We start from the raw sequence: 27,416 nt of genomic DNA on the forward strand, positions 1-27,416 counted from the left end.
GAAATCTTGTACAATAACGCAACTTATTTGTAACTAGATGTCATGGTCAACTAACTAAAATTTAGATGAACGTGCAAGCACCCAACCGACACTATTAACTGAGGTTTATATTTCAAGCAATTCAATTTCAGACCGCAGTGATACATGTCCTACGCAGCTTCATGGCCTTGCCTACCTACAGGGTTTTTCTTAGCTGTAAAATCTAGCTCTTGGCACAGTCATAACTTGTTTTTGAACTTACCACTCCATTAGGATGAAAGAGTAAGTTCACTTCTCTGTCAATAGTATTGTTTCTGTCTGCCTAGCTACAGATACTGTAAGGCGCCATGCATTGATTTACGGGGTGAAGAAAGACAACCTAAGAGTCTTGGAACTATATAAAAACATCCTTCTGTTTGAGGAAAGCAAACAAAAAGATAAATCCCAACATAATAACAGTAATTTATAAGACTGGAGTATATTAATTCTCTGAAAATCCCTCTTTAATAACAGAAAATTCACCATTAAGGATGAAGAGGAAGGGCTCTCTGGTTACCAAGCTGGATTAATAAACGTATTCCCCTTCCACATTTTTCCCCAATCAAACAACCCAATAAAAACATTCCTTTGCAAGTTTGCATTAATGCTGATATGCTTGTAAATACAAAATAGAAGACCAAATATTTTAGATAGTAAAGCTAAGTTATAATTATTATGATAATTAATGAAAAACCAACAAGTATTGCAACCGTGCTTCCAAGATGTATACTCTGAAATATCACCTTACGAAAATATAAGAGATTTTTTTTTTCTCAGCCAACTACATGAGATTTAAAAAAAAAATTGTAGCTGGGATTCCAAACATAAGTAACTAGTACTTTAAACTTATCCATTTAAGTGTTTACACAATATGCAACTGCTTAATTCTACTCATTTTCTTTTATTCAATTCCTGTTTTTAGAGAAAATCATCGTTAAAAGTAGACTTTTTTGGCTAACATTTTATTATTCGGGTGGTGTGGGTGTTCTGAATCACCTGTATTAATCCAGTAAATTTTAATTTCACATGTGTTTGGATGAGTTAGATTAATCATTTGATTTCCATGGTACACTGGCAATACCAAAGATATTAGAAGTTCCTCCTTTTATTAGGAGTTTTGTATCGAACTGCAGAAAGAGAAGTTAACTCAGAAGTTAGGAAATTCATCAGCACTATATGCAGCCAATACCTCATTACCCAAACATGTTGAGAAAAGTTACGTCAACATCAAAAACAAAAAACACACTTTATCCTTGAAAGCCTTTTCTTTGGGCTAAGCTCTTTTGGTAACTTTTCCCCATTTTTAACTAGTTTTTGAAACATTATTTAACTATCACTAATTTAATCCCAGGAATATCAGATACCAGTTTAGAAACTTACTTTAAAATGCCCTAATCTAACTTGCGCTACTTAATACAAATTCTTTACCTTTGATGCATAGAATGTGTCATGGTTATTCTATAACACACGTGAATAGATTTTTTTCGGACAGCATTTGTGTGTCTTGTTAGGCCTTGCAGTAATGTAGCAGGCATTAGCATGCGCTAATGAGAGGGACATAAAAGGAAAACTGTGTTGTGCTGCTGTGAAAATCTGATGTCTTCTAAGACACGAGTAAGGGCAAACTGTAACACAGCACTGATCTGACTATATGCTATCCAACTGCAAGCTGAAATTATACATCACATTCAGTATAGAAGAGGCAAAGGAATAATATCACTTGGAATGTCCATGCCACGTCTGACTGATTCTTCAAGGTATTTGTGGCCGAACTATCACATTTTCCTACTTTCCCGATATTTTATTCTCTCTTTTTACTCTTACCCATGTACGTACAATGAACACTGAAAACAGACTGTAAAACAGAAGTGTGAAAATATACGAGCTACACATTTGGTAGTGCTCCACAACTAAAAACAGTTTGTTTTCTCATTACTTTCCACAATAGTCATTTTCAGCACTCCTTTCAACAGTAACAGGTACAATAATTTCTGCCAGAAGCAACGTTTAGAGCTGCCCTCCAGCTCCCATATTTTTACTCACATCAGACTAAAATGCTATATCAGGAAAGCTAAATTGTGCAAAAAAAAAAAAAAAGACTGAATTTAGGAAGAGATGCATCCTACATTCTCCACAACTAAGTAGAGAGATGTGCATTAAATAAGCAATTAAGGAAACACTCTGCTCTCTCTATCCAGATGTTCAGAACATATAAGACGATGTTTCACAATCAGTTATCGTGTGGTTTTTTTTTCCCCTGGTTCTAACAAAATTTGATACCGTCTGAATGTGCTATGCAGCCTTATTTTTACTTCTCTAAGTAGGGTGATTCATTTTTTAAGCCACGGGCGTTTTCCTTCAACACAAGCAACGTGACAACCTGGGCAATTAAACTACCGTCTTCGGGAGGACCTGAGGAGCATGCACCTGTGCCAAAGACTTTACAGGGGATTTTTTCGGGCCGTCGGACGGCAGCCCGTAGAGCTGAGGTGCTGAGGGCAGCCACGCATCCCTGAGCAGCGGACGAGCCGCAACCTCCTTTAACGGGCGTTAAGCTCCCCCAGACCCGCTCGGAGGGCGCTTCGCTCCCGGCAGGAGTCGCGCGGACCCTAGAAAACCCCATTTCACATCTACAAACGCTACCGCTCCCTGTCAGCGGGAGGAAACTTCGCGGCCGGGGCAAGCTGAGCCGCTCGGCCGGAGCCCCCCGCGGGTCCGGCGGAGCCCCCCGGAGTGGCAGAGCCCCCCGCTTCCCTCCGGGAAGACCCCCCCCGTCCCGCCGCCCCCCTCGGGAAGTTGTCCGCGGGCCCCCCGGCGCCCCTCACCTTGGTTGGCAGCTCCGTGGCCGCCGTCGGCGGGGCGCGCAGTCATCAGGGGGAGGAAGAGGCCGAGTCTCCAGAGCAGCCCCCTCGCCTCACGACACCCCATGGCTGGTCCCCGCCGGGCTCCCCTCGTCCTCGGCCCGCCGAGGCTCCCTCCCCGTCCTCCTTCAGGCCAGCGGGGGACGCCGGGGGGGGCCCCCGACCGCCCGCCGCCCCGCCTGGCTCCGGCGCATCCACCGGCGGGGTCCCGGGGCACGGCGGCGGGCGGCGGTGCCGGCAGCCCCCGTGCCGCCCTGCCGAGGGGGGCGGCGGCGCCGGGAGAGCTCCGGTTACCGGGAGAGCCCCGGCGGCAGGGAGAGAGCGAACCCCGGCAACTTCGAGGCGGCGGCGGCGGGGGTCGCGCACCGCTCCTCCCGGCGCCCTCAGCCCCGCAGAGGCTCCTTCGGCGGCTCCGTCCTCGGCGGCTCCGTCCTCGGCTGCCCCCTCCGCCGTCCCCGCCGCGCGGGGCCCCGCATCCCCGGCCGGACGCAGCGACGAGGGGCTTCAGTTTGCCATGGCGGAGGGTCCTGCCCCGCCGCCGTGGGCGGGGAGGGGAGAGGAGAGGAGAGCAGAGCAGAGGGGCCGGCCGCCTCCTCACGCTCCCCGGGGCATCAGCGCAAGTTGCGCGGCGGCATCTCCGGCCGCTCCGCCGCCGTGCCCCGGCTCCCTCTGTGCCTCTCTCCCCCCGTCTCCGGCTGCCTTGGCGGAGGGGCGATCAGAGAGCGGGGCGGCTCTGCCGCTCTCTCTCGCTGCGCCTCGCCGCGGTTTTTGGGGCGCCACTGCTCCCCCGCCGCCCGCCGAGCGATGGCGGGGCGGCCCCGCTGCGCCCAGCCTAGCGCAGCCCGGCCCGGCCCGGCCCGGCCCGGCCCGGCGGCTGCCGGGTCCCCGGGAGGCCAGCGCGGCCCCCCGGCAGCCAAACAGCGGTGGGGGGAGCCGCTGGAGCGGCGGCGGCCCCTCCTCAGCCGCCCTCCTGAGGGGAGCGGGAGCCCTGTGCGTGTGTGTGTGTGAGGGGAGAGGAGGAGAGGAGGCGCCCCCTCGCCTCGCCGCTGCCGGCAGCCCACGGGTCGCATGCGGCCGGCTCGGCGCTAGAGGGGGTTAGTCGACAAGGCAAAAAAAAAAAATAAAAAAAAATGCCCGGCCTCGGCGCCGAGCGGGTCTGCGAGTGGGGGCTGCAGAGTGCAGGCGTCACAGGGGACAGTGGAGACCCCCCCGGCCGCGGGCTAGCTGGAGGCTGCCTCTCGGAGCTGCCCCAAGGGAGCACACGTCCGTGTGGTGGCACCCCCAGCTGCACCCCCAATATTAACTCTCTTCTTTCCCCCTAACTCAGATAATAGTGCTGGGGATGCTGACTCAGACAGGAGGCCCAGGTGACTTAGGTGAGAGTATCTGCCCCGAGCAGAGCTGCTTGCTGCTACTCACCTGCTGCCTGGTGTGCAGGACTCGCAGCAGGGAACAGACACTTGGGATGGGTTTGCTACGTGCTGCACGTACAGCGCACCCCAGGGTCTGGGCCATTGGGGGTCTAGTTGCTTTTCTTTTGGTTGGTTGTTTTCTTTAATCCATGCAGCATTTCAGTTTCTGGATTTGTACAAAGCCAAAAAGAAAAAAAAGCAACAAGAAGATACTCACATCCACGTTTCTGAAAACAACTTCCTAAAATCAGGTGTCTAAATCCAAATGTGGGAGAACAAAAGCTGTCTGATTCCCAAGGTTTATGAGTGTCCATCAATCCCATTCAAATCAACGGGTAACACAGCTACAATATACTACACCAAAGGATAACAAAGTTCCTGCTGAAGTGCCTAAAGAGACATGCAGAGAAGCTACATATTGAAACAATTACTTTGTAATGCAAGAATAAAGAATTAAAAAAAAAAAAGCATCAGCTCTTACGTCAATTATTTTCAAAGGCGTTGCTCAATAAAAAAGCCAACACAGAAATATATATTTTATTTTTATGAGGTGAATCTTTCCAGATTACTGTTGGCCTACAGTATTGCAGTCTTTCTGACATTTAGCTGAACAATCTCCTATAAGAAAATTTTATGCAAAAAGAAAGTTTAACAGGAAAAGCTTAAGGAAATATTTATATATAGCCAAATAGTGATTAGTATTTTGCCTTCGTTTCATGGTGGAGGTAAAAGGAGAAAGTTCAGTTTTTAGCATTTCATCTGAATTTCATTATGAGACTTTACAGTCCACATGGTAGTGTTCTACTTTAGAAATAACAAGGTCAAAAGGCACGTAACAGTGACATTACAGGGCTAGCACTTTGGAGTAATGGGTGAGAATTTAGATTCTTTATCTGCTCCAATTCTCAGTTCAGTAGTAAGATGCTTTCCAACCAGACTGACAGAAGAAATTAGTGCATGACATCACATATAAAGTCTCCCAAATTAAGATGGGTCATTTGGTCCTCATGCATAAACAATACAACTGCTTTTCCTCAGCCTCTGAAAAAGATTTGTCACGTGTTAAGGCAAAAGTGAACTTCACACAGCAGAAGTAAACTGAAATTCCTTTCCTCACATCTGTTATCATATGACACAGGTTGGGGCTTTTTATGGGAGTTTTTTCTCTTTTATGGTAGTAACACACATGTATATATGTTTATATGTGTATATGCACTCTCCATGTGCTCTCCACTCTCCATAAGTACATGTCTGCATCACCATATATATCTGCATAAACATCATGGGGGCACACTATACATTATCTATCCTTACTTGCCATTAATGAAGTCAAACTAGATTTTTTAAAGCAGCTTAGATGGTCTGGTTTACCACTTCTTTCACTTCTATGTGCCAATTCAGAATACATCTGAATACAAAAAGGAGGCAGTCAAAGATGTCATAGGGACAAAGACAAATCTTTCTATGTCCTCAGATGGAAAGCATAGTTTAGCCTCCTGATAACCTTGAACTTCACAACTAGTTAGGAAGCAGTTAGGAAACAGCTAAAAGAGAGCTTTTTCTCTGACGAGTCCATTCACCAACATTTACTTGCTTACAGAATTTCTGGGGAACAACTTTGAAAAAACACCTCTCATTCATTTATATACAAATTAATTTTTATAACTACGTATTACCATGATAACCAAATTAAATCTTAATCATTGTGCTTTTACCTTTCAGACATGCAAACATGCTAAACGTATCAGAGGAAAGCAAAAAAATATATAAAAAAGTAGAGTCCTATTTGTATACACTTTTTTTTTTCCCCTGAAATTTAGAGCCACTTAGTATTGTAAACCGTAAAACAAAATTTATTGCTAGTGCATAACTGTACCAGCTGAAACAAAGAAAAAGAACCATGGTTTGAATATCTTCATACTCAGATTTCTAGAGAGTATACTTTTCTATAAGCAAGGAAATCCATATGTTCCCATTCTTAAAAGATAATTTTATATGTCCTGGGAACAGAAAAAATACCCCTTCTATTTTCAATGCTATTTTCTTAAATAGAGAGATCATATTTCTGTTGAAAATAACCAAACCAAACCAAACCAAACCAAAAAATGATACAGCATAGACATAGAATTACACATAATTAGCTGTCCTTTCTTGTTTGTGCAGCTAAGTATACATAATTTGTCTTTAATGTACCACAGTTGTTAATTATAATAAAACAAATTGTGACTTCCTGGAAAAAAAGCAAACTATTCTTTTTTCATTAAAATTCCCCATAATATAGAGCCTTGTGTTGTGTGTTAGTCCTTTGAGCCATCATTCACAACTGCATGTGATTTAGTGTGATCAAAGTAACCATTTTAATTAAGACACTGACAAAGAACAGATTTACAATAAACTTAAAATGCATTTGCCATGCAGCAGTCAATGGGATTCTGTGATTTTAAAATTACCCTAATATCTGGACCAAAACACCTGCCTTCGGATGTTTTAGAAGAGTAACACTCACACTTCCTAACCTAAACTATAACATGTAAACTGCAAAAAAATATAATGTAATATTGATCCCTTAAAGTCTGAGCCAACAGCTTTTTTAATGAATAAAAGTCACTGCCAATTTGGCAGTGTAACCAGAAATGAATCTTTTCGTAGCATATCTCCTACTCAGGGTTCTAAATTACACTTCCCATAAAATTGAATGTGAACTCCATTTTGTTATACATGGTATTCATGTTTCTATAGAATTAGAACCGTAAAATTTTCGTTTGAATGAGTAGGCCCTTTAGTTAACTACTATGTTTAATTTTATAGTAAATTTAATGACAGGTTGACACTAGAGCCTTGATACTTTTCCTTCTGACTACTGTAGTCCCCAAATATGCTTATGTGCAAATGTGCAGCAATTCACATGATATATTTACAGATTATGACACTTTTCTATGTTCAAAAAGTGACCCTCCCCAACACCAAGGGAAAAAAATGAAGGTTCATAAAGTTTCAGGATTATTTCCTTCATTATGATTGATACAGAAAAAGATAATAAAAGAGAAAGGGATTGTAATAAAAAAGAAAACTATATTCACAGAAATCTGTTAGAAAGATAACTGTACTAAACTAGGCTAAATAGGTATTTGAATTCTGGCATTAAAAATACTCTTTGAAGTACAGAAGTAACATCAACACTTTAGTCATAAATATACTGTGTTGTGGAATGTTTGTTACAAGCAACATTTCCTGTATACACAGGATCCAGAAAAGTCATTTGCAAAGTCTTTCCAGTTAATTATGTAAGTTATGTTATTACATTACCTCTTTCTTTTCTGTTGACTTGTATATAATATAGACCTATTTCTGAGCACGCTAATTCTAATGTTCTGCACCATGTAAGAAGGTACAATTTAATTAAGTGACAATGAACCAATTATACTGAACAATGTTTTAGGGAAATTACTGACAAAACGTGTAGTATAGTAGTTTCATCCCTATCTTTTTACATGCACAAGCTTTGAATTGCCTCAAATTATTTTTACACTAAAACTACTGAATTAGGATTATAGGATTATATGATGTACAAGATCATAAAATGTTGTACATTTTTCAAAATGTATACATTACAGTTACAGAATTTGTGTCTATAGGACAAGTCTTTCTCAATTTCCGGAATTTCCTTTTCCATTTCCCCATTAATTCATAAAATAAACAAAATATAAAAATTGTAAAGGTGGTGATCCAGGCCAATCCATTCACGTTTTTTTACTTGCGGTTTCTACAAGTAAATCTAAGTATTCGGATTAACAGGCAAAGCAAAGGATACAATTTCAGGGGTTTATATTTTGTAGGAGTCTAATAATAATAGAATTGCCCTGGAATTCTTTCAAGAATAACAAATTGCTTGGCAGTGAGTATTTTCAATATCTGAATTTAGTGAGTGGAATCATGCTGCAGATGGGATTCCAGAATTCAAAATAAAGGCAGCAAAATGAATTAAGTTAAAGATCCTTAAGCAGAAGAATTGATGGTCTGGACCACAAAGGTAACTATCATGGCCTCGCTGACAACAGAGGAGCAAAAGTTTTCCTCGTAGTATTGGCAAGGGCATGTCAGAGATGTAGGTATGACTCTGGTTTAGTAGAGCATCCAAATTAAAATGCAAGAGAGAGCAGAATTATATACTAATCGGGCTTGGGAGTGCAAGAAAGGTAAGCTTTTGTATAAGGGCTTTATCCATCTCCGTCGATCAAACAATTCCAGCTGATTTAATTGCAAGCTGAGTTGGGTCTCAAAATGATAAAAGAGTTTTATTCATGAACAAAATGCTTTGGAAAAAAAAATGTAGTTACAAAACAGTGAATCAGATTCTATTCACACTACCCAAATAGTCTGTTTGACATAACCAAGAGTGATTAAGTGAGGGCATACTTCAAGACTGTGTCTGAGCTGTTTATCTCCTGGAAGTTAGAAGACTTACATTGCACTCTGACAGCACATAAAATCTGTTAGTTTTTGTTTGTTTGTTTGTTTTCCTAAGAATATTTAGAACCAATTAATGATAGTAGTGAAATATTTATTTAGCAATTAGAAGTAATAGTAAATATAACCCTTACTGAATATATGATGTTAATACTATAAACATTCTGGGTTACAGGTACCAGATTATATGCCCAGTTTTAAGGATCTAAATTTCAAATTGTTATTAAAACATTACCGCTAAAATCTAAAAGCATACTTATGGCTCTGAAAGAGAAAATTTTTAATTTGTATCCTCGACATTCATGAAGAGAAAGAACTTAAATTTCATGCCACAGTCATGAAAATGGTGAAACCAAAAGTGAGGTCAAACCAGAGTTTTGCTTTTGAATGCTTTTAGCTATGGGCAAATTAGAGCTGCCTGTGTCTAAATACTCGACTTGAGTTCTATAATACCTTAGAAAAATGGAAAATTTCACATGCTTTAATATATATTGCTTCTGAAATCAAGCCCTGTGGCTATATACTGTTTTACTTGATCTAGTACTGTATCAACTTAAAGATTTGAAACTTCCTAATTGTTTTTCTCTTTTTCGTACTGTTGCCTTGTAGATGAAAATGAGAAAACAGTGAGGTTGGCTCAGTACAAATAAGAGTAAAGGTAAACAACCAAACTTATTATAAAGACATATTTTTGTCCTTACTGAACTACAGCTTAATGTAGAAATCGCTTCAGGCACTGGAGCAGACATGTTTATCATTACCGGAGATTAATGTTTTGTTTGAGCAGTAACTCCTATTCATGCCTTCATTATCTCAGCAACTGGTGTGATGTGACATACATTTCTGCACACCAAGTTGAGCCAATCTCCTCGAAGAGAAAGCAATCTTTCCCATGGAAAACTAGCAGCAGGATGTAGTAACTTTATTGTATGTGAGACATGGGTGGCAATTATGTCAACATAGCTGATACAATCTTTAACTACTTCTGAAAACGATGAGTCAGATCGTTTCAGTTATGTGCAATGGTCCTTCATACCACCATAAACCTAATCTGGTGCTGTCACGTAGACTTAAACTCCATGTGAAATATTTTAACTAGTTTCGAAAAAGGGTTAGCCTCAAGTATACTATTCCAAGTCCAAAAATATCCGTCCTTGGCACACACTCAGACTGGCATACAGGAAGTAGCCATTCACAATCACTCCAGAGAATTCAGACCTCCCAGGCAACCTTTACTTTGACCTTAAAACATGAAAAAGACATCTTGGAATGCAGTCATAATCTACTAATTGAACTTCACAAAGCAGCAATGTGTCAGAGAGTTCATTTATTTAAAATAGTCACAAAACGTCTAACACCTTCAAACACAATTAGCATTTATTAGTGTCAGAAACCCTAAAAGTGCAATTTTGCTTGGACACCATGTCCCTTGCCATCAGCAGTGACAACTCATATATTTGATATTTGAAGAATGCACTTTATATTTATACATATGTATGCCTGTGCGTGTGTATAAAAATATGTATGCACAACTGCTAAGTTTTTCAAATATGTGACCAGACACTGAAGTTCAAATGGTTGCTCTTGATTTCAGTTATCATAAGAAATTATCTGTTTTGTGAAGAAATCAGGTAGTCTATATATCCTAACTACACATTTGGCAAGTTAATATTCAACAATTGCTTAATTTTTAAAGAAACGATAGAAGGGGTAACAAATTGCAGACTTGTATTAACTATTATATAGGAAGCCATCATCTAAATCTAGCTACCTTCACAAATTTCATATTTGATATTCCCAACTTTTTACGTTCTTATCACTTTTATAAACTATGTACTTATATCATTAGATGCTGGGTTGTGTCATTATGATCAGCAGACATTTTTCAACACCTGTGGAAACAGCTATATTCCCAGAGCCATCTACCCTTCAAACAGTCTGACTGAAGGTATTCTGTCTAGAAATAAATCACAGAAAGCGGGACTGGGCTAGACTGTTCTCTTCAAGGCAAGTTCTTAGGCTTAATGCTTTGAGTGGACACCCGTGATATCTTGAAAATCCCTATAAGATCTATGAAATTTATCTTCTATGCTAGTCTTTCTTCCTTACAATACAATGACCTAAACTTCTTAAGTAAAGAAATTAGGGTAGCAGGGTAAGTATCCAAATGCTATGATAAACAATTAAGAGACTGGTTAAAGAAAGCTGTTAGGTGCCAACAAACCTTATTTATAAAACTCAGGAAATTTTATTTCTATTAAAAAAAAAAAGTTGAAAAGACATGGACTCAATTGTTAAAAATTGAGATCTGAGGTGTCTTTTTGACACATTGCTTTTGTCTTATGAACAAATTACTGCAGATTTTTTATTTTGTTAGCATAAAATATGTCTTAGTGCCTGATCACTCTTCCTTCAATGCACAGGATTAGTAGCATTCAGGACTCTAAAACTAAGTGAAACAGCCAGGTATTACAACATCACTTGTTGCAGGAGTCAGAACATAGCCTTCAGGAAGACAGACTCAGTTCTGTCCTGACCTTTGCTACAGCCTTTTTCTGTGACATCAAAACCACTGAAATCAATGTTAATCACAGGTAGTTGCACTGATTGTGTAGGTAGGAGTTGTCAGTTATAGATAACAGGTGGTAGTGATGATAGGTACCAAATTTTAAAAAGTCTCATCCCTTTGTCCTGCTTGTGAATGACTGTCTCCCTTTCTGTCTTCCTATAAATATCCCTTCTAATTACAATCTACTTTTCTCCTATGGGCATAAAGGTTTCGAATATATTTCTTCGTTGCTTGATCATACACAATTTTAAGGAAACCTGGAGAATGTTACTGATGGTAATTTAGAAGGAAAAGATCTTCTGAAATTTTGCAAAACTATTATGATTTTATCTAAAACTTTGGTAAATGAGAAAAAAAAATCTGCACATTTTCTGATTTGATGCAAACTTAACTAGTCTGTGGTACAATATAGTGTATCAAATTACCGTTTTGCATGTTTTAATTTCCACCATATCAAAAAGACAGTCAAAAACAGAGCCTTTGTAAACAGGAGGTTTGCTTAAACCTTGGTTAAAAATGAGATATCACCTTCCGTTGTAATATATTCTTGATATATTCTAGGCAGGTCTTTAGGCAGGTGTGACATGTTTGGACAAACTATAGCAGATATAACAAAAGGATACTATTACACTGCTGTTAATTTCTGCACAAAAGAAGTGAGATTTATTCTACGATATATCACTACAGAGGGGGGAAAAATTACTAAAAAGTTTTTTTGTTGTTTTTAAAGTCATAGGTCTAAGAAGGAATTAATGAAGAAAATACATATGTTGCAAAATCTCTATGGGAAAGGGTTTAAATTTCTTTTAGCAGAAAGTTATATAATAATAATGATAAAAAATGAAAACTCAAGGTGTGTGTGATCAGTAACTTTGTGCCTGTAACCCCTGGGAGGGGTTACTTTGAACTTTGAAACTTCGGCGCTGATGTGATTGTCTCTACACAGATATATGTTGCGTTCTCTTTGCTACAATTCATTATTTCTTAAGAACTCCTAGCTGACTTTACTAGTAAAGATTCTTTGCTGCCAGACCTTCAGCTGGCCGCCTCTCCTTAATCCATGCAGTGTTTCCTAATAATGTGGAACAGGATTTTAACACCTACTTTCTAGATGCATGGTTGCTTCTATTCACTGGAGTTTAATTCACAGTATAATTTACTATGTTACTGTGAGTTATATAAAAAACACCTATGTGCATTGACTGTGTAAAAAGATCCCATGCAAGCTTAGAGGAACTCAGGGTAAACAAACAATTTTCTTTAAAGGCTTCGAGGAACAAGTATTGTCAACATTTTATTCTATACTTACTATCTCCAATCAACAACACATAATGAGACTTTTATTGGGACCATCCTGACCACTGAGATCTGTGGAAACTGACAGTTTTTCAGTAAGGCTGTGCATTTAATCTATAAAAGATTATGTAAAACAAAATAATTACATCAGATAAAACAGAAAATATTCCATTTTGATTCCTGAAATATATTCATTTGGATCAGCTTAAATATTTATCAGCTTTATTAATGATTATTACATAGTATAAGAAAGAACATAAATTATAATGCCCTCAAAACCTTCAGAACAGTTACCCTGGATACCACCATCATTTTTGTAAAGAATAAAATATTTCTGTAAATACACATAACTAATATATTGGTTAAAGTCAATTGCTGATGTAATAGAGGAAAACTACAATAATAAAAGGTAGGTGGTATGGGAACCTAGCAACACTGAATTAGCAGCTTAAATCTTACAGTACTACTTTGCATCATACAGTATGAATCATATTATCTTTTGATCTGTGATCTTTACTTAATCCCAGAATCTGAAAGAGTTACAATGACTGGAAATGCAATAAATGACAATTAAATAAATATACAACGAGCTGTTTCTAATAAACAGGAGTTTTTTGAAGACAGCAAATCTACTTGTTCATGTGATAGTCCATCACAACTATTCAAGCAAGCATTTGAAATATTTTGGTACAGATGCTTTCATTAATCTGAGTCTGTATCTCCAAAATATCTTTTCAAGGTGGATTGTTGGTACTTCTGAAATGTTTACTTGATGTTGTATTGAAAGTAAATGGTAGGCAGAAATTGACACTTTTTGTTCTAAGAAGTATGAAGCTAAATGGTGCTCTCATAGAGAATAGAAAGATGAAGTAAATTTGTGTCACTGTCACTGCTTTTTAAATTATGTCACTTCTAACTACTTTCCACAGAAAGAGCACTTTCAAAATGCAGAATACAAAAATACCTCAGATTATTTTACTGTCAAAAGCCAGAAAAAAGTGAAAAAGGAGTCCTTAACTTCCGAATCCTTCAGAACCAAAAAATCAATCTAATGCAGCTTCCTCCAAATACTGCTTTCTAAATCTGAATGGCTAGTTATAACAATGCCAATTTTTTAGGAAAAAAAAAATTAATTTTCTAAGGACTCATAGTGTAGATAACATGCACACAAAATGAACTACCACAGGGACTATCAAAGGAGTTTAAAACAATGTTTTTCTACTTGTTCATCTGACAGATTTTACACAGTATATGGAAAAAGAATGAGAAAGTTTTTTTGGTTATCTGTTACATATAAAATGCCACTAGAGGGACTTGTACAGCCAAGAGTAACTTACAGGAGCTTCAGATAGAACTGTGGATAAATTATTAACAAAAAATGAAATACGAATATGAAGTACTTATGTCTATATTTTTAAACCACATCTAAAAAGATCTCTGCCTTTCCATCTCTGTCTTTTCTTGACAGCATCCTAATTTTTTTTGTAATATTGACATCTTAAAATACAACATCAGGTGCATGCCTTTAATATTATATATATCACATAGCTAAAAATAGACTTTGGTTTGACTTCTGAATATGGATTAAGTACCTTTAAAGTTATTCTCATTTCCTTTGATTAAAATTCAATTTGTGCAACTCAAACAGTTCATTTGTTTCTGTGCAAGCAAGGCAATGTAAAACAGTATGCATAGTTCACGAAGAAACCTCTTATATGTAGATGATGAATATTGCATGAGGTGAAAGGATTGAAGAATTTTCAAATGAATTTTGAGAAGATGTCTTTAAAGTGATCTAGCTGTACCACATGAGTAAGATGCTAAAACGGGATAAGGAATTTTCAACCCTGTGTTTACAAAATGAACACTTGAACTGCAGCAGAAAAGATATTGTTGTTCTTTCAAGTTTTTCTGCACATCTGGTTCAGGTAGTAAAATATGCAACATTAGTGCAGGAAGAGAAATTCTGTTTTGCTATAGGTAAGAAATAAATTGACAGTAAAATAAGTAACCAAACTATCGTAAAAAATATCTGTGTAATTAATTGCCTACTGTAAAGTTCAAAGTGGGGTTAAAGTGCATTGATAGTTGCCTTCATATTTATTCCAGACAATTCCCACATTTCTATTAGTTTATAGAAAACGAAGAGGGTAACATTTACTTATAGGCATGAGAAACATATTCCATATGACAGTTTATTTTGGCCATTGAAGGGATATAGCTAATCCAAGTTCCACTATAATTTTAGATCTTAGAAAAGTGCACCTTAAAAACTTGATAATCAGTATTCTAAAATTCTTGACAAGAATAAGCTGAGGTATTTAAGGCAACGAGAATTTCATGCTACTGAAATGGCTGCATCTAATTCAAAACAGAAAGTATTATGATCTTTTCTATAACCTTGCTAGTTGATACAAGCTTTTTATTCTATCTAGGAAATATTTCTGACAGAAAAAGAAATACCTTAAAATTTTCCAGCTCAGATTTGAAAGTAATGTTATATTGCACAAAAAATGTATGTTAGTTAATGCCTTAAGGAACATGTTCTTATTTTCAGACTGAATCAAACGTAGAATCTTGAGAAAATTTTGGTATGAGTGAGAAAGGAAAATATTACAATAGAGAAAATATTAGAATTGGTCTGCAAAACATTAGTTTAAGAAGAATGCAGAAAACTTTATCTCATGGTTCTTAAAATGGGACAAAAGAGCTCAGGAAAAAAAAAAAAAAGCTAGTTGTATTAGCAGTTTGGTATTATATAATCCTCTCACTTTCATCTTTTTACAACAGTTTCATGTAAATTATTTTTTACTCATGAAGTGCCTAACAACAGATGCAGTATTTTTTGTTTAGGTGTGTGTTTTTTTGGCTAATTTTAATAAGGAGAATTTGCAAATTTGGCAGTAAAGCAGAATAAGTAGATTAGAGACTTTACCATATTCCATGGAAAGAAAAACACTGACAACAAAGATCTAGTCAAACACTCTTGAGCATTTTGATTAAATTAACAGGATAAATAAGGTTTTCCCACAAGCTCTGCACTAGGTGATATGTAATGTATATGGATGATTATGTGAATACTGACAGATGATAAAAGCAAACCTTAAACGAGACAGACACATAAAATTAGGAGTAAAAATTACTACCCTTTTGCTAGCAGGGCAGTTACTTTTAGGGAAAGAGCTGTGTCTAATTTATCTTACCAATAAAATATAGGAACATTTTGAGTATCTGCATACGGGAATCTCTACTTGAAAACTGGTTAAAGGACAGAGGAATGCAGTTATGGCACACAAAACAACAACAGCAACAACAAAAGTATTAATGTATGTAATGTAATGGGATTGCACCCTAATTTGAATAAAATAGCGTATATATTTATTGGCTACTGGGCACTTAAGTGACTTCTAACCTTTGGTCCCTGAAAAGTCATCAGTCACCTTTACTTCACACCTCGTATGCTTTCTCAGCATGTAACATTCTCTTAGCTTGTAAAGATAAGTTGAGTTTTGCTGCCTGTAATAGCTATGGTTATGTATTTTTCTGTGCATTATCTTATTCTAACAACTAATACCTGGATTTACTAAAAGAGGATTAAGTGACAGGTCTGCATACTGACAAATCCGGACGATTTTTTCAAGATTATAAGATTATAATATATATTGCTGCGATATAGCAGGGCTGTAACTCAGGCAGGGACCAAGCATGAGACCCTCAGCCAAAAGCAGCTCCCACAGGCAGGGGTTGGCCCTGACTGCGGCTTCCCTGCAGTGCAGTGCTGTTGAGGAGCCTCTCCCCACAGCCAGCAGCAGGATGAGAAGCACCCCCAGCTGCACTGGCTCTGAGCTCAGCATTCCCCCACACCTCCTCCCTGCCGGGGGTATGCCCTTGGATCCCTTACAGCAGTCTCTTTTGAAGCTTGGACTTACACTCGTTCCTAATGCCTTCCTCCTAACGGTCGCCTAACTATGCGACTAAGCACAACTCTTTTCCAAAAATTCCCTAGAATACCCAAAGTGTTTATCTGGTTATTTTGTGTCATCAAGGACACATTTGTGAAATGTGATATGGGAAATACTATTCTTCACAGAGCTAAGCACTCCAGATAGGAGCAGTCATTGTGCACGTCCTGCCTGTGTGTGGGGAAAAAAACTGTTCAGATTTTGTAATAGTGCTGAGTGGCCCTAATGATTTGCACCTGTGCACTGTAAATTCAAAATCCATACTGAGAAAGCTTGTAGCCAAGTTGTACAAACATCAGAAGTATGTAACACCATACTATTTAAGCATACATTTAATAAAGTCACGCTCATCTTACAGGAAAAGCCTATTCAACCAGCAGAGAGATTTCTGTTCTCTGCTGATGAGACCACTTGTATAGTCTCTCCAAGCCTATCTCATCTGCTGCAATGTATGTCATGACGTACACCTCTTTCCTTGTTCACATTCAACATAGATGGAAAATTCAGCCTATAAAAGCACATGGCTACACAGGATGTCCTCAGCTACATCTTTTTCAAACCAGATAAGGAGATAAAGAACTCTTCCGCCATTCTGTACAGCTGCATTGTCATAACAATCCCTGGAAGGACTAAACAAGGACAAAGATCTTTGGACATCCGAAATAAATTTGGACCTGATCCAGGAAAAAGAAAAGATAGTAGTGGACATCATTAGCTTTTAGAGAGTTGCAGAAACTTCTACTTCATAGATATTCATCCAAACTTAATTATGTTTTTACAAATATCTGAAATTGGGAATAGAGAACGTATATAATTAGAGTATGTGTTGGAAAACTATAATTAATATAATTTTCATTTTTACAAGATATGTATGAGGTAGCTATTTTCTGACATCACCTGATGCTAAGAAGTGATTGTTACTAAAGGACTGTGAAGTGGGAAAAGCAATAAAATGTGAGAGCAGTAGTTCAACTTATCACCCACACATTATTTTTAAAATCTCTTTATGGGTTCAAATTCAGACAAATCACAACATACAGAAACAAAAGAGAAATGATGACTAAGCTGGTCTTTGAACCTAGCTTATGTCTTTTAGATATTGAAATTAATTAAGTAATACCAGTAACTATATTTGCAACCATTAATATTATAAAAGGATCAGAATATCAGAAAATCTTTTATATTGGAAATTAAAGAGCATGTTAAGACATTTCTTCCACTTTAGAGTTTAAATGTCCTCACATTGTCTCTTTCCATGTCCCTCTCCCTGTCTCATTTTCCCTTCATGGAGAAATCTGTTGGAACTGGAATTCCAGTAGCTGTCTCTGCTCAAAAGGGATGGATAGAAAGAGCTGAATACTCCAGCAGGAGACGTTCAGTCTTTTAAAGGAGAAAAAAAAAAAACAAAAAAAACCCCACACGTTCTGATAAAGGTAGCAGGACTTATGCAAATAAATTTGTTTTGCAGTCTTCTTCATGTTATTCAGCACCTTACTATTGGTACTTCTGAAATGAGAAAAATGACAGCAAATGACTACTGCTTCCCTAAAGATTTTATCTTAGATTTTACCCCTAATCTTGCCAAAGGCAATGTATAGATGGGTCAGGCTTCTGAAAGTGATATTAGAAGATTCCTGTAGGGAACATCTAAGAATTTCTTGATCTAATAATGTAAGGTGACTGGGACACAATGTAATGTAAGAAACAAAATTCAGTTTTGTGATTGATATTCCATGATCAGTAAACTTTTTATTTACTTTACCTATCTTTCACATGAAAAATGTTCTTCACTTTTCTAACGTATTCTTGTTTAACTCTAGTTTTGCTTGAAATTTTTGAAGATTTTATCAACCCTAACTTGTTAACATGGAAGTCTTGTTACTGTATGAAAGAAATTAAGCATTCAATCAATTTTTGGGGGTAATCATTTTTTCAATTAAAATGAATATTTGTAAGCATTCTTGGAGATACATCCTTCTTATAAAAACAAACAAAAAAAAACAACAAAAAACCCAAACAAAATCTAAAAGAGATCTAAAAGAGATATTTGTTTGAAAGGACTTCTCTCTGTCTCTCTCTTTCCCTCTCTCCAGAAGAGTGCATACCAAAAGGAGGAACATCAGAAGACTATATGGAATTGTGTTTGCAATGATCCTCAGTTTCTTGTAAGGCTTTCAGATGAGTCCAGAACTTTTTAAAGTATTGTTGTCCAGTGTTTTCCAGTTTCTTCTAATCTTCTGATCCAAGTCACAAGCATGAATCTAATATTTAATGGGAAATCTGTAGACATAGATTTACAAAGGTAATTTTTGGGTTCCTAGAAATGAAAACAGCACTCAAGGTATCCTACTTATTCAGTACTACAATTTTTGACAGAAAACTTCTTCCCTGACACTATTCTTTGGAAACGCCCACACTCACTAATGCCCTCTGGCTTGAGGAATCTATAGCAAATCTTATCAAGACATTCTCCATCAAGTCAGAGACTGACAGAGACACAGTACAATCATTAATCCTCCACGGGATACACAGCAGCACAAAACCCTGCTTTACAAGCCACAGGGGACCACTTGCCTAGCAGACTGCTAAGCTGTTGCTTTTTGAGGAAGCGTACAGTAATTCACAACTCCTGGGCATAACTGGGTTTCAACTTTGACCTCCAGAGAGTCTCTTGTGCATATCCTCATTTGCTTCATTCTGTGAGATCAGAGGGATGACTTCTTGTCAACACCAAGTCCCCTGCTCAGCTTTTATTCTGAATACAGAACATGAATACATGTAGAAGCTTGAGCACTGAGTTGTGAGTTTGCCATTTCAGCATAAAACTTTTAGGGACTGCATCCTGTACTACACTCAGTCTGTATTTAGAAACGTATGCTTTCCACAATGCATATGGGAATAATGAGACTCTGGAATGGAATTCACAGCAAGTAACACACCAGGAGGCAGGGATGTCTGAACTAGTAATAGGAAATGATCAGAAACTCTGGACTTCTAAAATGCATTTTTGTCAGCTCACAGTTTAAGAGTTTTGAAGCCACAAAACTTTGGGGCAGGGTGGAATGGAGGGCATACTTCTTTTTTGCATTGCAGATAGGAGAACTGCAGCCTACACCCATAAAGAGGGTTGTTTGTCCCTTAAATAATTCAAATTGCTTCTTCATTTTGTAATGAGCGCACTTTTAGTAAGATACAAATTTTTATTTATTTATTTATTTGTAAACAGAAGATTGCTATCTCTGTAGATGATCTAAATGTGAGCATCAGGGAATTTCTGTTCCTGGATATTTATGTTGCAGACTGATTCCTAAGGATGGGGTCTAAGATGAGTTGGGGAATTTGGGAGAATATTTCACCTCCTCTTTTATCTGTTCCCATTATCCACATTAGGTTCTATCCCTTTAAAACTTCCAGAAGTCCTGGAGGTTGCACACAAAATTAGAAGGAAAATAAGCGTTTATTGAAGCTCATACACAACACATTAGAGAACAACTTTTCAGCTACAGACGACATCTGCAAGAACTATGTCAAATGCTGACATTTTCTAAAATTTCATGTTTGGAAATATAAGCCACAGTATCTCATGTGAGACAATAGTAAAAGGATATATAACTGAAGGTTACAAAAAAATTAGCAACATGAAACTCCTTAAAATCCTTCTTGTAGCTGAGTAGCCTTTAGAGAGTCTTTCAGGGAAAAAATCCACATTTTTGTATGCTGAAAACAGACCATGGTAAGTTTCATTTTCTTACTCACAGGTTGCTTAAATCCTACAGTAAGAACATACAACTTTGATTTCGTCTTCTTCCAGTGGAATACAACGCAGTTTTCAACAGACAAATATGCTGTATATGATATTGGGCAAAATTCTTCCTTCTTAAAATTTCTTCCAATTCATTTGCTGGTAATATCTATCAACTGCCATGTATACAAGAAAAAAAATAGATTTCCAATACATATTTGTTTTCAATGTAGATAGTGTATATTCTACTGTTGGACAATTATGCCTACACATCATCTTATATAGTCTTATATTGTTTCATATAGTATCTTCGGAGTTTCACAGAAACTACTGATAGTCTCAAATGTAATGAAAATATTGTCATATCAGTCATCATTTCTCACATAGACTTTTTATGACTTAAATAGGAATTAACTATAACTTAAAAGTTGCAGTTTCATTCTGTAAGAAGTAATGTACTTCCTAAATTTCTAAAAAACAGTACTCTCAAGTTATACAACAGTCATTTCATTTATTAGACTTCACAGTCTTTTAAAAAACAAAAAACAATTGCTGAACGGAAAGCATGTATGAGCATAGTTTGATAACAAACTTTGATTTCTTAAGTACACCACGATTAAGAATTCAAGATATACTGCAATATTTTATTTTTTCCATTTGAGCTTTCCTATTACACCATTTTCAGACTGTAAATTATTTAAGTGAGTTGAACATTCTGCCTTGAATAATTTATTTACTATGAAATTGTAAATTGCAATATGCTGTCAAATTTTATGCAATCTAGTGAAAATAATCCAATTTATTGAGGGTTGATATTATTGGTTACATGAACATCCCTAGTGACTGGTAGACTACACTAAATAAACTTATTTACTTAGTTATTTTAGGGTAAGAAAAGAAAATGCAAGAGTAAGCAAAAAGTCGGGAAGTAAACAGGCCTAAGTTTTTTATTGAGACAACGAAATCATTGGCATTCCAAGACTTTGAAACTTTGCATATTTGTCATTTAATTTGCTATTATGTGTCAGAGATTTTGATTATACTTTATAACAATTGTCTTTTAATCAAATGGTTTATTTACAAAGCAGTAAGAAACTGTAGTGGTTAGCTCTCTTATGAAATTTAGTGTACGATTTGCATGAGCTAATAAAAAATTATATTTGAAAATGAGACTGTTTGACTTCTTTTTCAAGTGTAGCAAAGATGTGTTGAAAAAAATAACTGTAATCCTTCTTCTCTTTTGCAATCTTTGTGAAGCCATGGCAAATATTAAGATAGGGTGATTTCCAGTTAAACAAGGGAAATTAGTTTGTTAAGGATAGTTCCAATTACCTTAATGGAACAAAAAAAAAAAAAAAAAAAAGGAAGATAATATTTGGCCAAGGAAACAATTATAGAGCCTTGGGAAAAATAAACTAACAGACTGTCTGCCACAACAGAATGGTTAAAACAATAAAACAAACTTGGATTCCTGCTGACCCATATGGGCTGTTCAATAGCAGTCTGGGATAATAATGCTCTGCCACAACAGCTCATTCCATAGTGAAAAAAGTGAATATGTTGTTCTGACAAGAGATAAATACTTTAAGACACAACTTAACAACTATGAAGTCCGTCTAGTAATGGGCTATTCATCTGAATAAGTAGTCAATTTACAGACAAGATTATTCATTCTGTGCTTTTTAGAATGTAATTAGCTATGCTATTCACAATCTTACGTTTATTTCAATACCTCATTCTTCTGTTTGAGATATGTTTGACATGCCCTAATTCTCCTTTTAAACTGGACCAATGCAGAGTAACCCTCTCAAAAGTCAATGGATTGCAGCAGGGTAATGAGCAGAAATAAGCATCAGTGTTCACAGTTACTCCCCTGATATATACAGATTGGATACAAAAAAGATGAATTATTTCCACAAATGCAGGACTAAGCGTTCTTGAAATGGCTTTCCATTTATGCTGCATTATTTTGTTTATTAAGTAATTTAGTTTTAAATGAATGATAGATTTATATCAGACAGGGTCAGATTTTCTTTACTAATTGCAAAGTGGATTATACTGTCCATGAAATTATGTCTGCATTCTGCCTTTCCAGAACAAAAAATTTAAAAAGTAAAACTGCTGCACATTACCTCAAGATATCCAGATATAGCTGTTCCTATTATTCAAATGGCTGCTAATGCAACCAGCTTCAGCGTGTTCTAAAAGCTCATTTCCATTTACTTTCAAGTTCTTTATTAACACTTATTTTCTTCCAATGAAAAATGAATTCAAATATTAAATGACTTAGTGGTTGTCTTTCTTCTTGCAGATCTGAAACTAAGGAAAGCTTCTGTTATTCAAACTAACTAATCTATTCAAGCTACAAGCAGATCTGCACTGGATACAGGGTAGTGAAAATAGGATTTATGCCTGCTTCCTAGTTTTCCAGCCACTAGAGGGCAAGGCTTTTCTGTACCTTTTTCCATTTAAGAAAGCATTTGACTCCAAACACATATGCTTTGTGTTTCCTATAAAGCATATATGAGCTTGAACATGCCATTCTACCAGGTACATCTGAACTTGAATTCTTTCACCACTATTGAAAAACATTCAAGGAATAAGTAAAGCATAAGATGCACTTTTTCTTGTGGCTACCAAGATTTGTTAAGTGGTCATGGTAAACAGGAGAGAAGATAAACTCACATTTGACATCAACCTATGCTAACTCAATTCCTCACTTACATGAAGTGTGCAAGCTTCATCTTTGTGTTCATTATCTTATAAAACTGTTAAATGCACCGAAGTAAATTGGAATAAAGATGTCAAGTACTTCCCTAACATATCAATCAATTTGAAAGGCAATGTTTATTCAAAAAAAGGTCAGTTGTCTTTTTTAATAAGGGGAGAACCTAATCTTGTCTTTTTTTTTTTTTTCTTTCCATTTTTGCTTCTGACTCTTTATTTTTCTTTGGAGCACACATTTCCCCTTCTTTTGAAGATACATAACCTGATACATAACCTCTCGCTTTTTACACCAGCAATCTTACCACATTTTTTTTAACATAATCTATTATTTTTTTTTGTGCTGTTTTGGTGAAAATTTTGTCTCTGCTTACAGCCTCCAGTGATTTTAATTATTCTTCCTTTTTGTTACTTCTGGATGGGCTGGATATTATGAGGCCCAATTCTAAATGACTATGTTTTGTAATCAGTCATATTCTGAAGTCTTCTCTATATAGCATATTTTGAACATATTTTTGTCATTGTTCTTTTCTCATTTATCTTTTATCAGGTCCAATTGCTATCATAAGCTTACCTTTGAAAGCATAGTTGACTGAGTAAATCTCTTGAGTTATCACCTGCTGCTCCAGCTTATTTGACTATATTATGTGTCTCCAGTTATTTCTTTATGTTAGTTTTTACTATTTAGTCCTTCGTATTATACAGTTCTCTTCCTATGTTGTTTCTGCTAGTGGATTTTTTTTTTCTAGTGGTGTTTTTGAGAAGTGAATACTGCATTCATGTCTTTTAGTAAGATTCTTTCATCTGCACACTAGATTTTCTCATATAAAAATCATCTTCATGGCTGTGTTATGAATCACACTGAATAAAGGATCACAGCATTTGGCTGATAAACTTACAAGGATAAATCTAAGTTTTGTAACACAGAATATTCGGTTCAGTTCAGTATGAAAGACTTGGAATGTTGTCTGCACATCCCTGTAGCTTTAGGAATTACATTTTTCTGATACCAACGTGCAGTTGTTCATAACGTCAGTTCCTTTTGCATTTGACATCCATCTCAACTCCCTCCCAAAACACAGATGACTTATGTTCTTTCTAGTAACACCCATGTGTTGATAAGCTATCTTCTGGAATGGTTTGCCTGTGGAAGCTGTGTTTGTGCACCCATTTGTAAGAACAGGTCTTGGTACCAAGTAAATTTCTTTCACAGACTTTGGTCCCATGGCTCTGCTGGCTCCTTCTCGTGCATTACTGCATCAGCTCAATCCCTATCCTGGGATGTGAATAGGCTGCTTTTTATCTGGTCGCTACTCTACGATCTGGTCAGCATGGATGAATTATTTGAAGGAAATATTTTTATTTGCACAGCTCCTCAAAGCCATGGATTTCAAGGTATGGTCCTCAAGAAAATCCCTCAGACAGATACATGAAAAAAAAAGCACATCATGAAGTTAAGTAGAAAAGAGTCCAGAAGCAGAATTGGTTGCACTGTAGGAAAAGCTGTGTCGGTAAGGACTGGAAGACAAAGGCCACAGGATGTCTTGTGCCAGATACAGCTGCCAGATACTATCTTGTTATCTTAATATACAATCTTCCCTGACATATCTTCTTTAATAGATAATACAGTAAAATGACCTGAAGCCCTTCTGTTCAACTGAAACTCCACCCTGGAGAAGTGTTCAAGCCATGAGTGCAGTAATGTGTCTGCAGTCAGATGTTCTGACTGATTTCACACACTGACTCCACAGCCCTGCCAAGTTGCTGGAGTTGTACGGTGCCAGTGATAAAACCACTGCAAGTGAAAAGATGGTTATAACTTTTACAGCTACCAATCAGTTTAGAATATATTGCCTACAACTATTTCAAATAGTTGATACTGTCAAAAGTGTCGTTCTCCAATTGAAGAGAAATTTTACACATGATTTTCAAATAAATGTTTTTAATTATGATTTTCAAATAAAAATGTAACACTTGCTGAGTAAATCTTACTGCTATATATAAAAGTAAGAACAGTGGGGAAAAAATACAGAAAAGGCCTGTTGTTCTCTTAATTTGTATTCTACTCTAACATTATGAGTTGTGTATAGATTTGGGGGAGAACTAGTAAGCTATTTCCATTGAATGCATTACTATTACCTATCTAAAAAGGAAGGATTCTGTAACAGCCAATATAAAACAATATAGTATAATATGGTCTTTAAGATATTCCTCTGAACAAACATAAAAATTACTTGTTAGTTGATTGAACAGATGAGCAAGAAAGGTGCGTACATTTACTCACCACTGGCTACCTCCTCAAATATAAATCATATTTAGGGAATCTAAGAATAGCTTAAAGTTTCCCCACACCTAGCCACAGCTGTCAAGTCACAGAAAAGAGATTTTTTTGCTGATAAATTTTACTTGCAGAGGAAAAACAAACTGCCTTTGTCTGTAAAATGATTTTCAGCAAGGATCATGCTTCTAATACACATACAAAATACTTGTGTTGCATTACATATTGAGAGTGATGGAGAACAACCACACTCAGTGCTGGATGTTAATTCTGAGATTTGCTCCCTGTGGCAACTGTAGTCATTGGTCCCTTGCAGTACAAGTAAGAGACTGAGTTCAGCTAAACCCAGGACAGTGGCAGCACCTGCCCTGTGTGTGCTGATGAGCAGAGCAGTCATTACCATTCAGCTATTAACAGCTGTGTGTATCTCAGTGAATAAATCAAGGACTTGAACTAGCAGAATGAGGAACAACAGTCACTAGTGCTAGGTATGAACTGTGAGAGCTACCTGTGTCAGAAAACCCTCCTTCTGACTTAAAAAATAATGTACAAGCATTATCTCGGTGGGAGATGAGCATTCAGTATCACTTGGCTGCTGCTCTTTGCTGACTTTGCACCAACAGTTCACCCTGTATTTCAAGAATGAACATGACAGTATCAAAGGATGTAGAATTATTTGAATATGAATGAATGCAGAGAGAAGTTTTCACTATAGTTACTCAAGTCCTAGTCACTACTAAACACATACAAGATCCTTAGAAAGTAAGAACTTAAATGCTTCATGTGAACTTTCTATGAATACGAGAAATTCATCACTGAATATGCTAGAAGGCAGTGCCAAATAGGGGAGGGAAAAGCTGCACGGCTCTATTCTGACTGTTTAAAGTAGAAATTCTGTTTACTATTCTCAACTCCTTTCATGGCATCATTAGGTCTATTCCTTCCCATATTAGTAAAAGAAGCAAACTCTTTATGGGGAAGACTACCTTTTTTTTCTTCCATCCATTAGTCTAGTCATCTCATTACAGCAAGAAACCAGTTAACATTTTTGCTCATAAAAAATGTATGTTTTAGCTATCAGCCCCTCTAAACCTGCAGCACCTTCGGAAAAAATATGCATATAATTTTGTATACTAACTGATGTGTAAAGGACAATATTCATTACAATTATTTTACTCTCTAGTGTATAAAACAGTCTCAAACTTCACCACCCTTCAGTATGTAGTTAATATATTCTACATGAACAACCAGATTAATTGTGTGTCTAGTAAAAGTTGCAAGTATAATTGCATTGGCTTCCTCATAACATTTTGATTTACAGTTTGAACCCCTTAAGGACAAAATTATGACAGTGTTCTCTTTTTAAATAAAAAGAAAGTAACAAGATAGCTTGTTTAAACTAATTTGTATACTCTAATTCTTGCATTTTTCCTCTTGTGTTTATCAGAACTTAATGTTGTTATTTTTTATTCTAAAAAGACTTTATTAGGTCTTTTTTAAGATGCTCATGCATCTCCCAGTGCCAAACAAAATCTGAAAACTAAAGGCTCAAAATGCAACAACATGGAGAAGAAGCCCACACCTGGAACTTTTAATTTATTTTCAAGGATTTGGTCTTTGATTTTCTATTTCTTCCTGTTTGTGAAATTGCTATTGGGATTTTTGTGAGTGTATGTGTGTTTTTGTGTGTTTCTGCACTTGTACGTACATAAGCATATACTGATGTGAACTGTTGAACACAGTTCCCAGGATGAATTAACTTTCTCTTAGAACAAATATTAAACGTCATTTCTTTAATTGCAATTAGAGATGATACAATGTACCTCAACATGCAACAGCTATTCAAATGGTGAATAAGATCAGGGGTGCTACAAGTCCCTGCAAGAATCAAGCAAGATTAAGCTACCTGCCAGCTAGAGAGCAGTTAAATGAAACATTTTTTCCTGTCCTTATGCACCAGAAAGTGAATTAATTGAAATCACCTGCAGAAAGTTACATGCATGTGCAATTGCTGCATCTCGCCTGAAATTCCAAGTCTGCTCTTTAGTCTGGCTGACTGTGCAGAACCAAATTCTCAAGAATGACTG

The 27,416-nt window shown here is 37.1% G+C and overlaps 1 protein-coding gene across 9 annotated transcripts in view; it reads right to left on the minus strand.

Moving 5' to 3' along the window:
* The window catches only part of EPHA6 (EPH receptor A6), a 568,875-nt gene that overhangs the window by 515,447 nt on the left and 26,012 nt on the right, over window positions 1–27,416 (minus strand). For 8 of the 9 annotated variants that reach the window (XR_013952651.1, XR_013952652.1, XM_080597215.1 and 5 more), the window contains exon 1: window positions 2,844–3,591. The exons of the other annotated variant lie outside the window; for it this stretch is intronic. Coding sequence is in view for 6 of the 8 variants with exons in the window: in XM_080597215.1 (XP_080453341.1) it covers window positions 2,844–2,946 (103 nt within the window). In the remaining 2 variants the exon portion in view is untranslated. Of the gene's footprint in view, window positions 1–2,843; window positions 3,592–27,416 lie in introns of those variants that run through there. 9 annotated transcript variants of the gene reach the window in all.

The sequence above is a fragment of the Anser brachyrhynchus genome, assembly GCF_964034855.1.
Source record: "Anser brachyrhynchus genome assembly, chromosome: 1".
Taxonomy (NCBI): Eukaryota; Metazoa; Chordata; class Aves; order Anseriformes; family Anatidae; genus Anser; species Anser brachyrhynchus.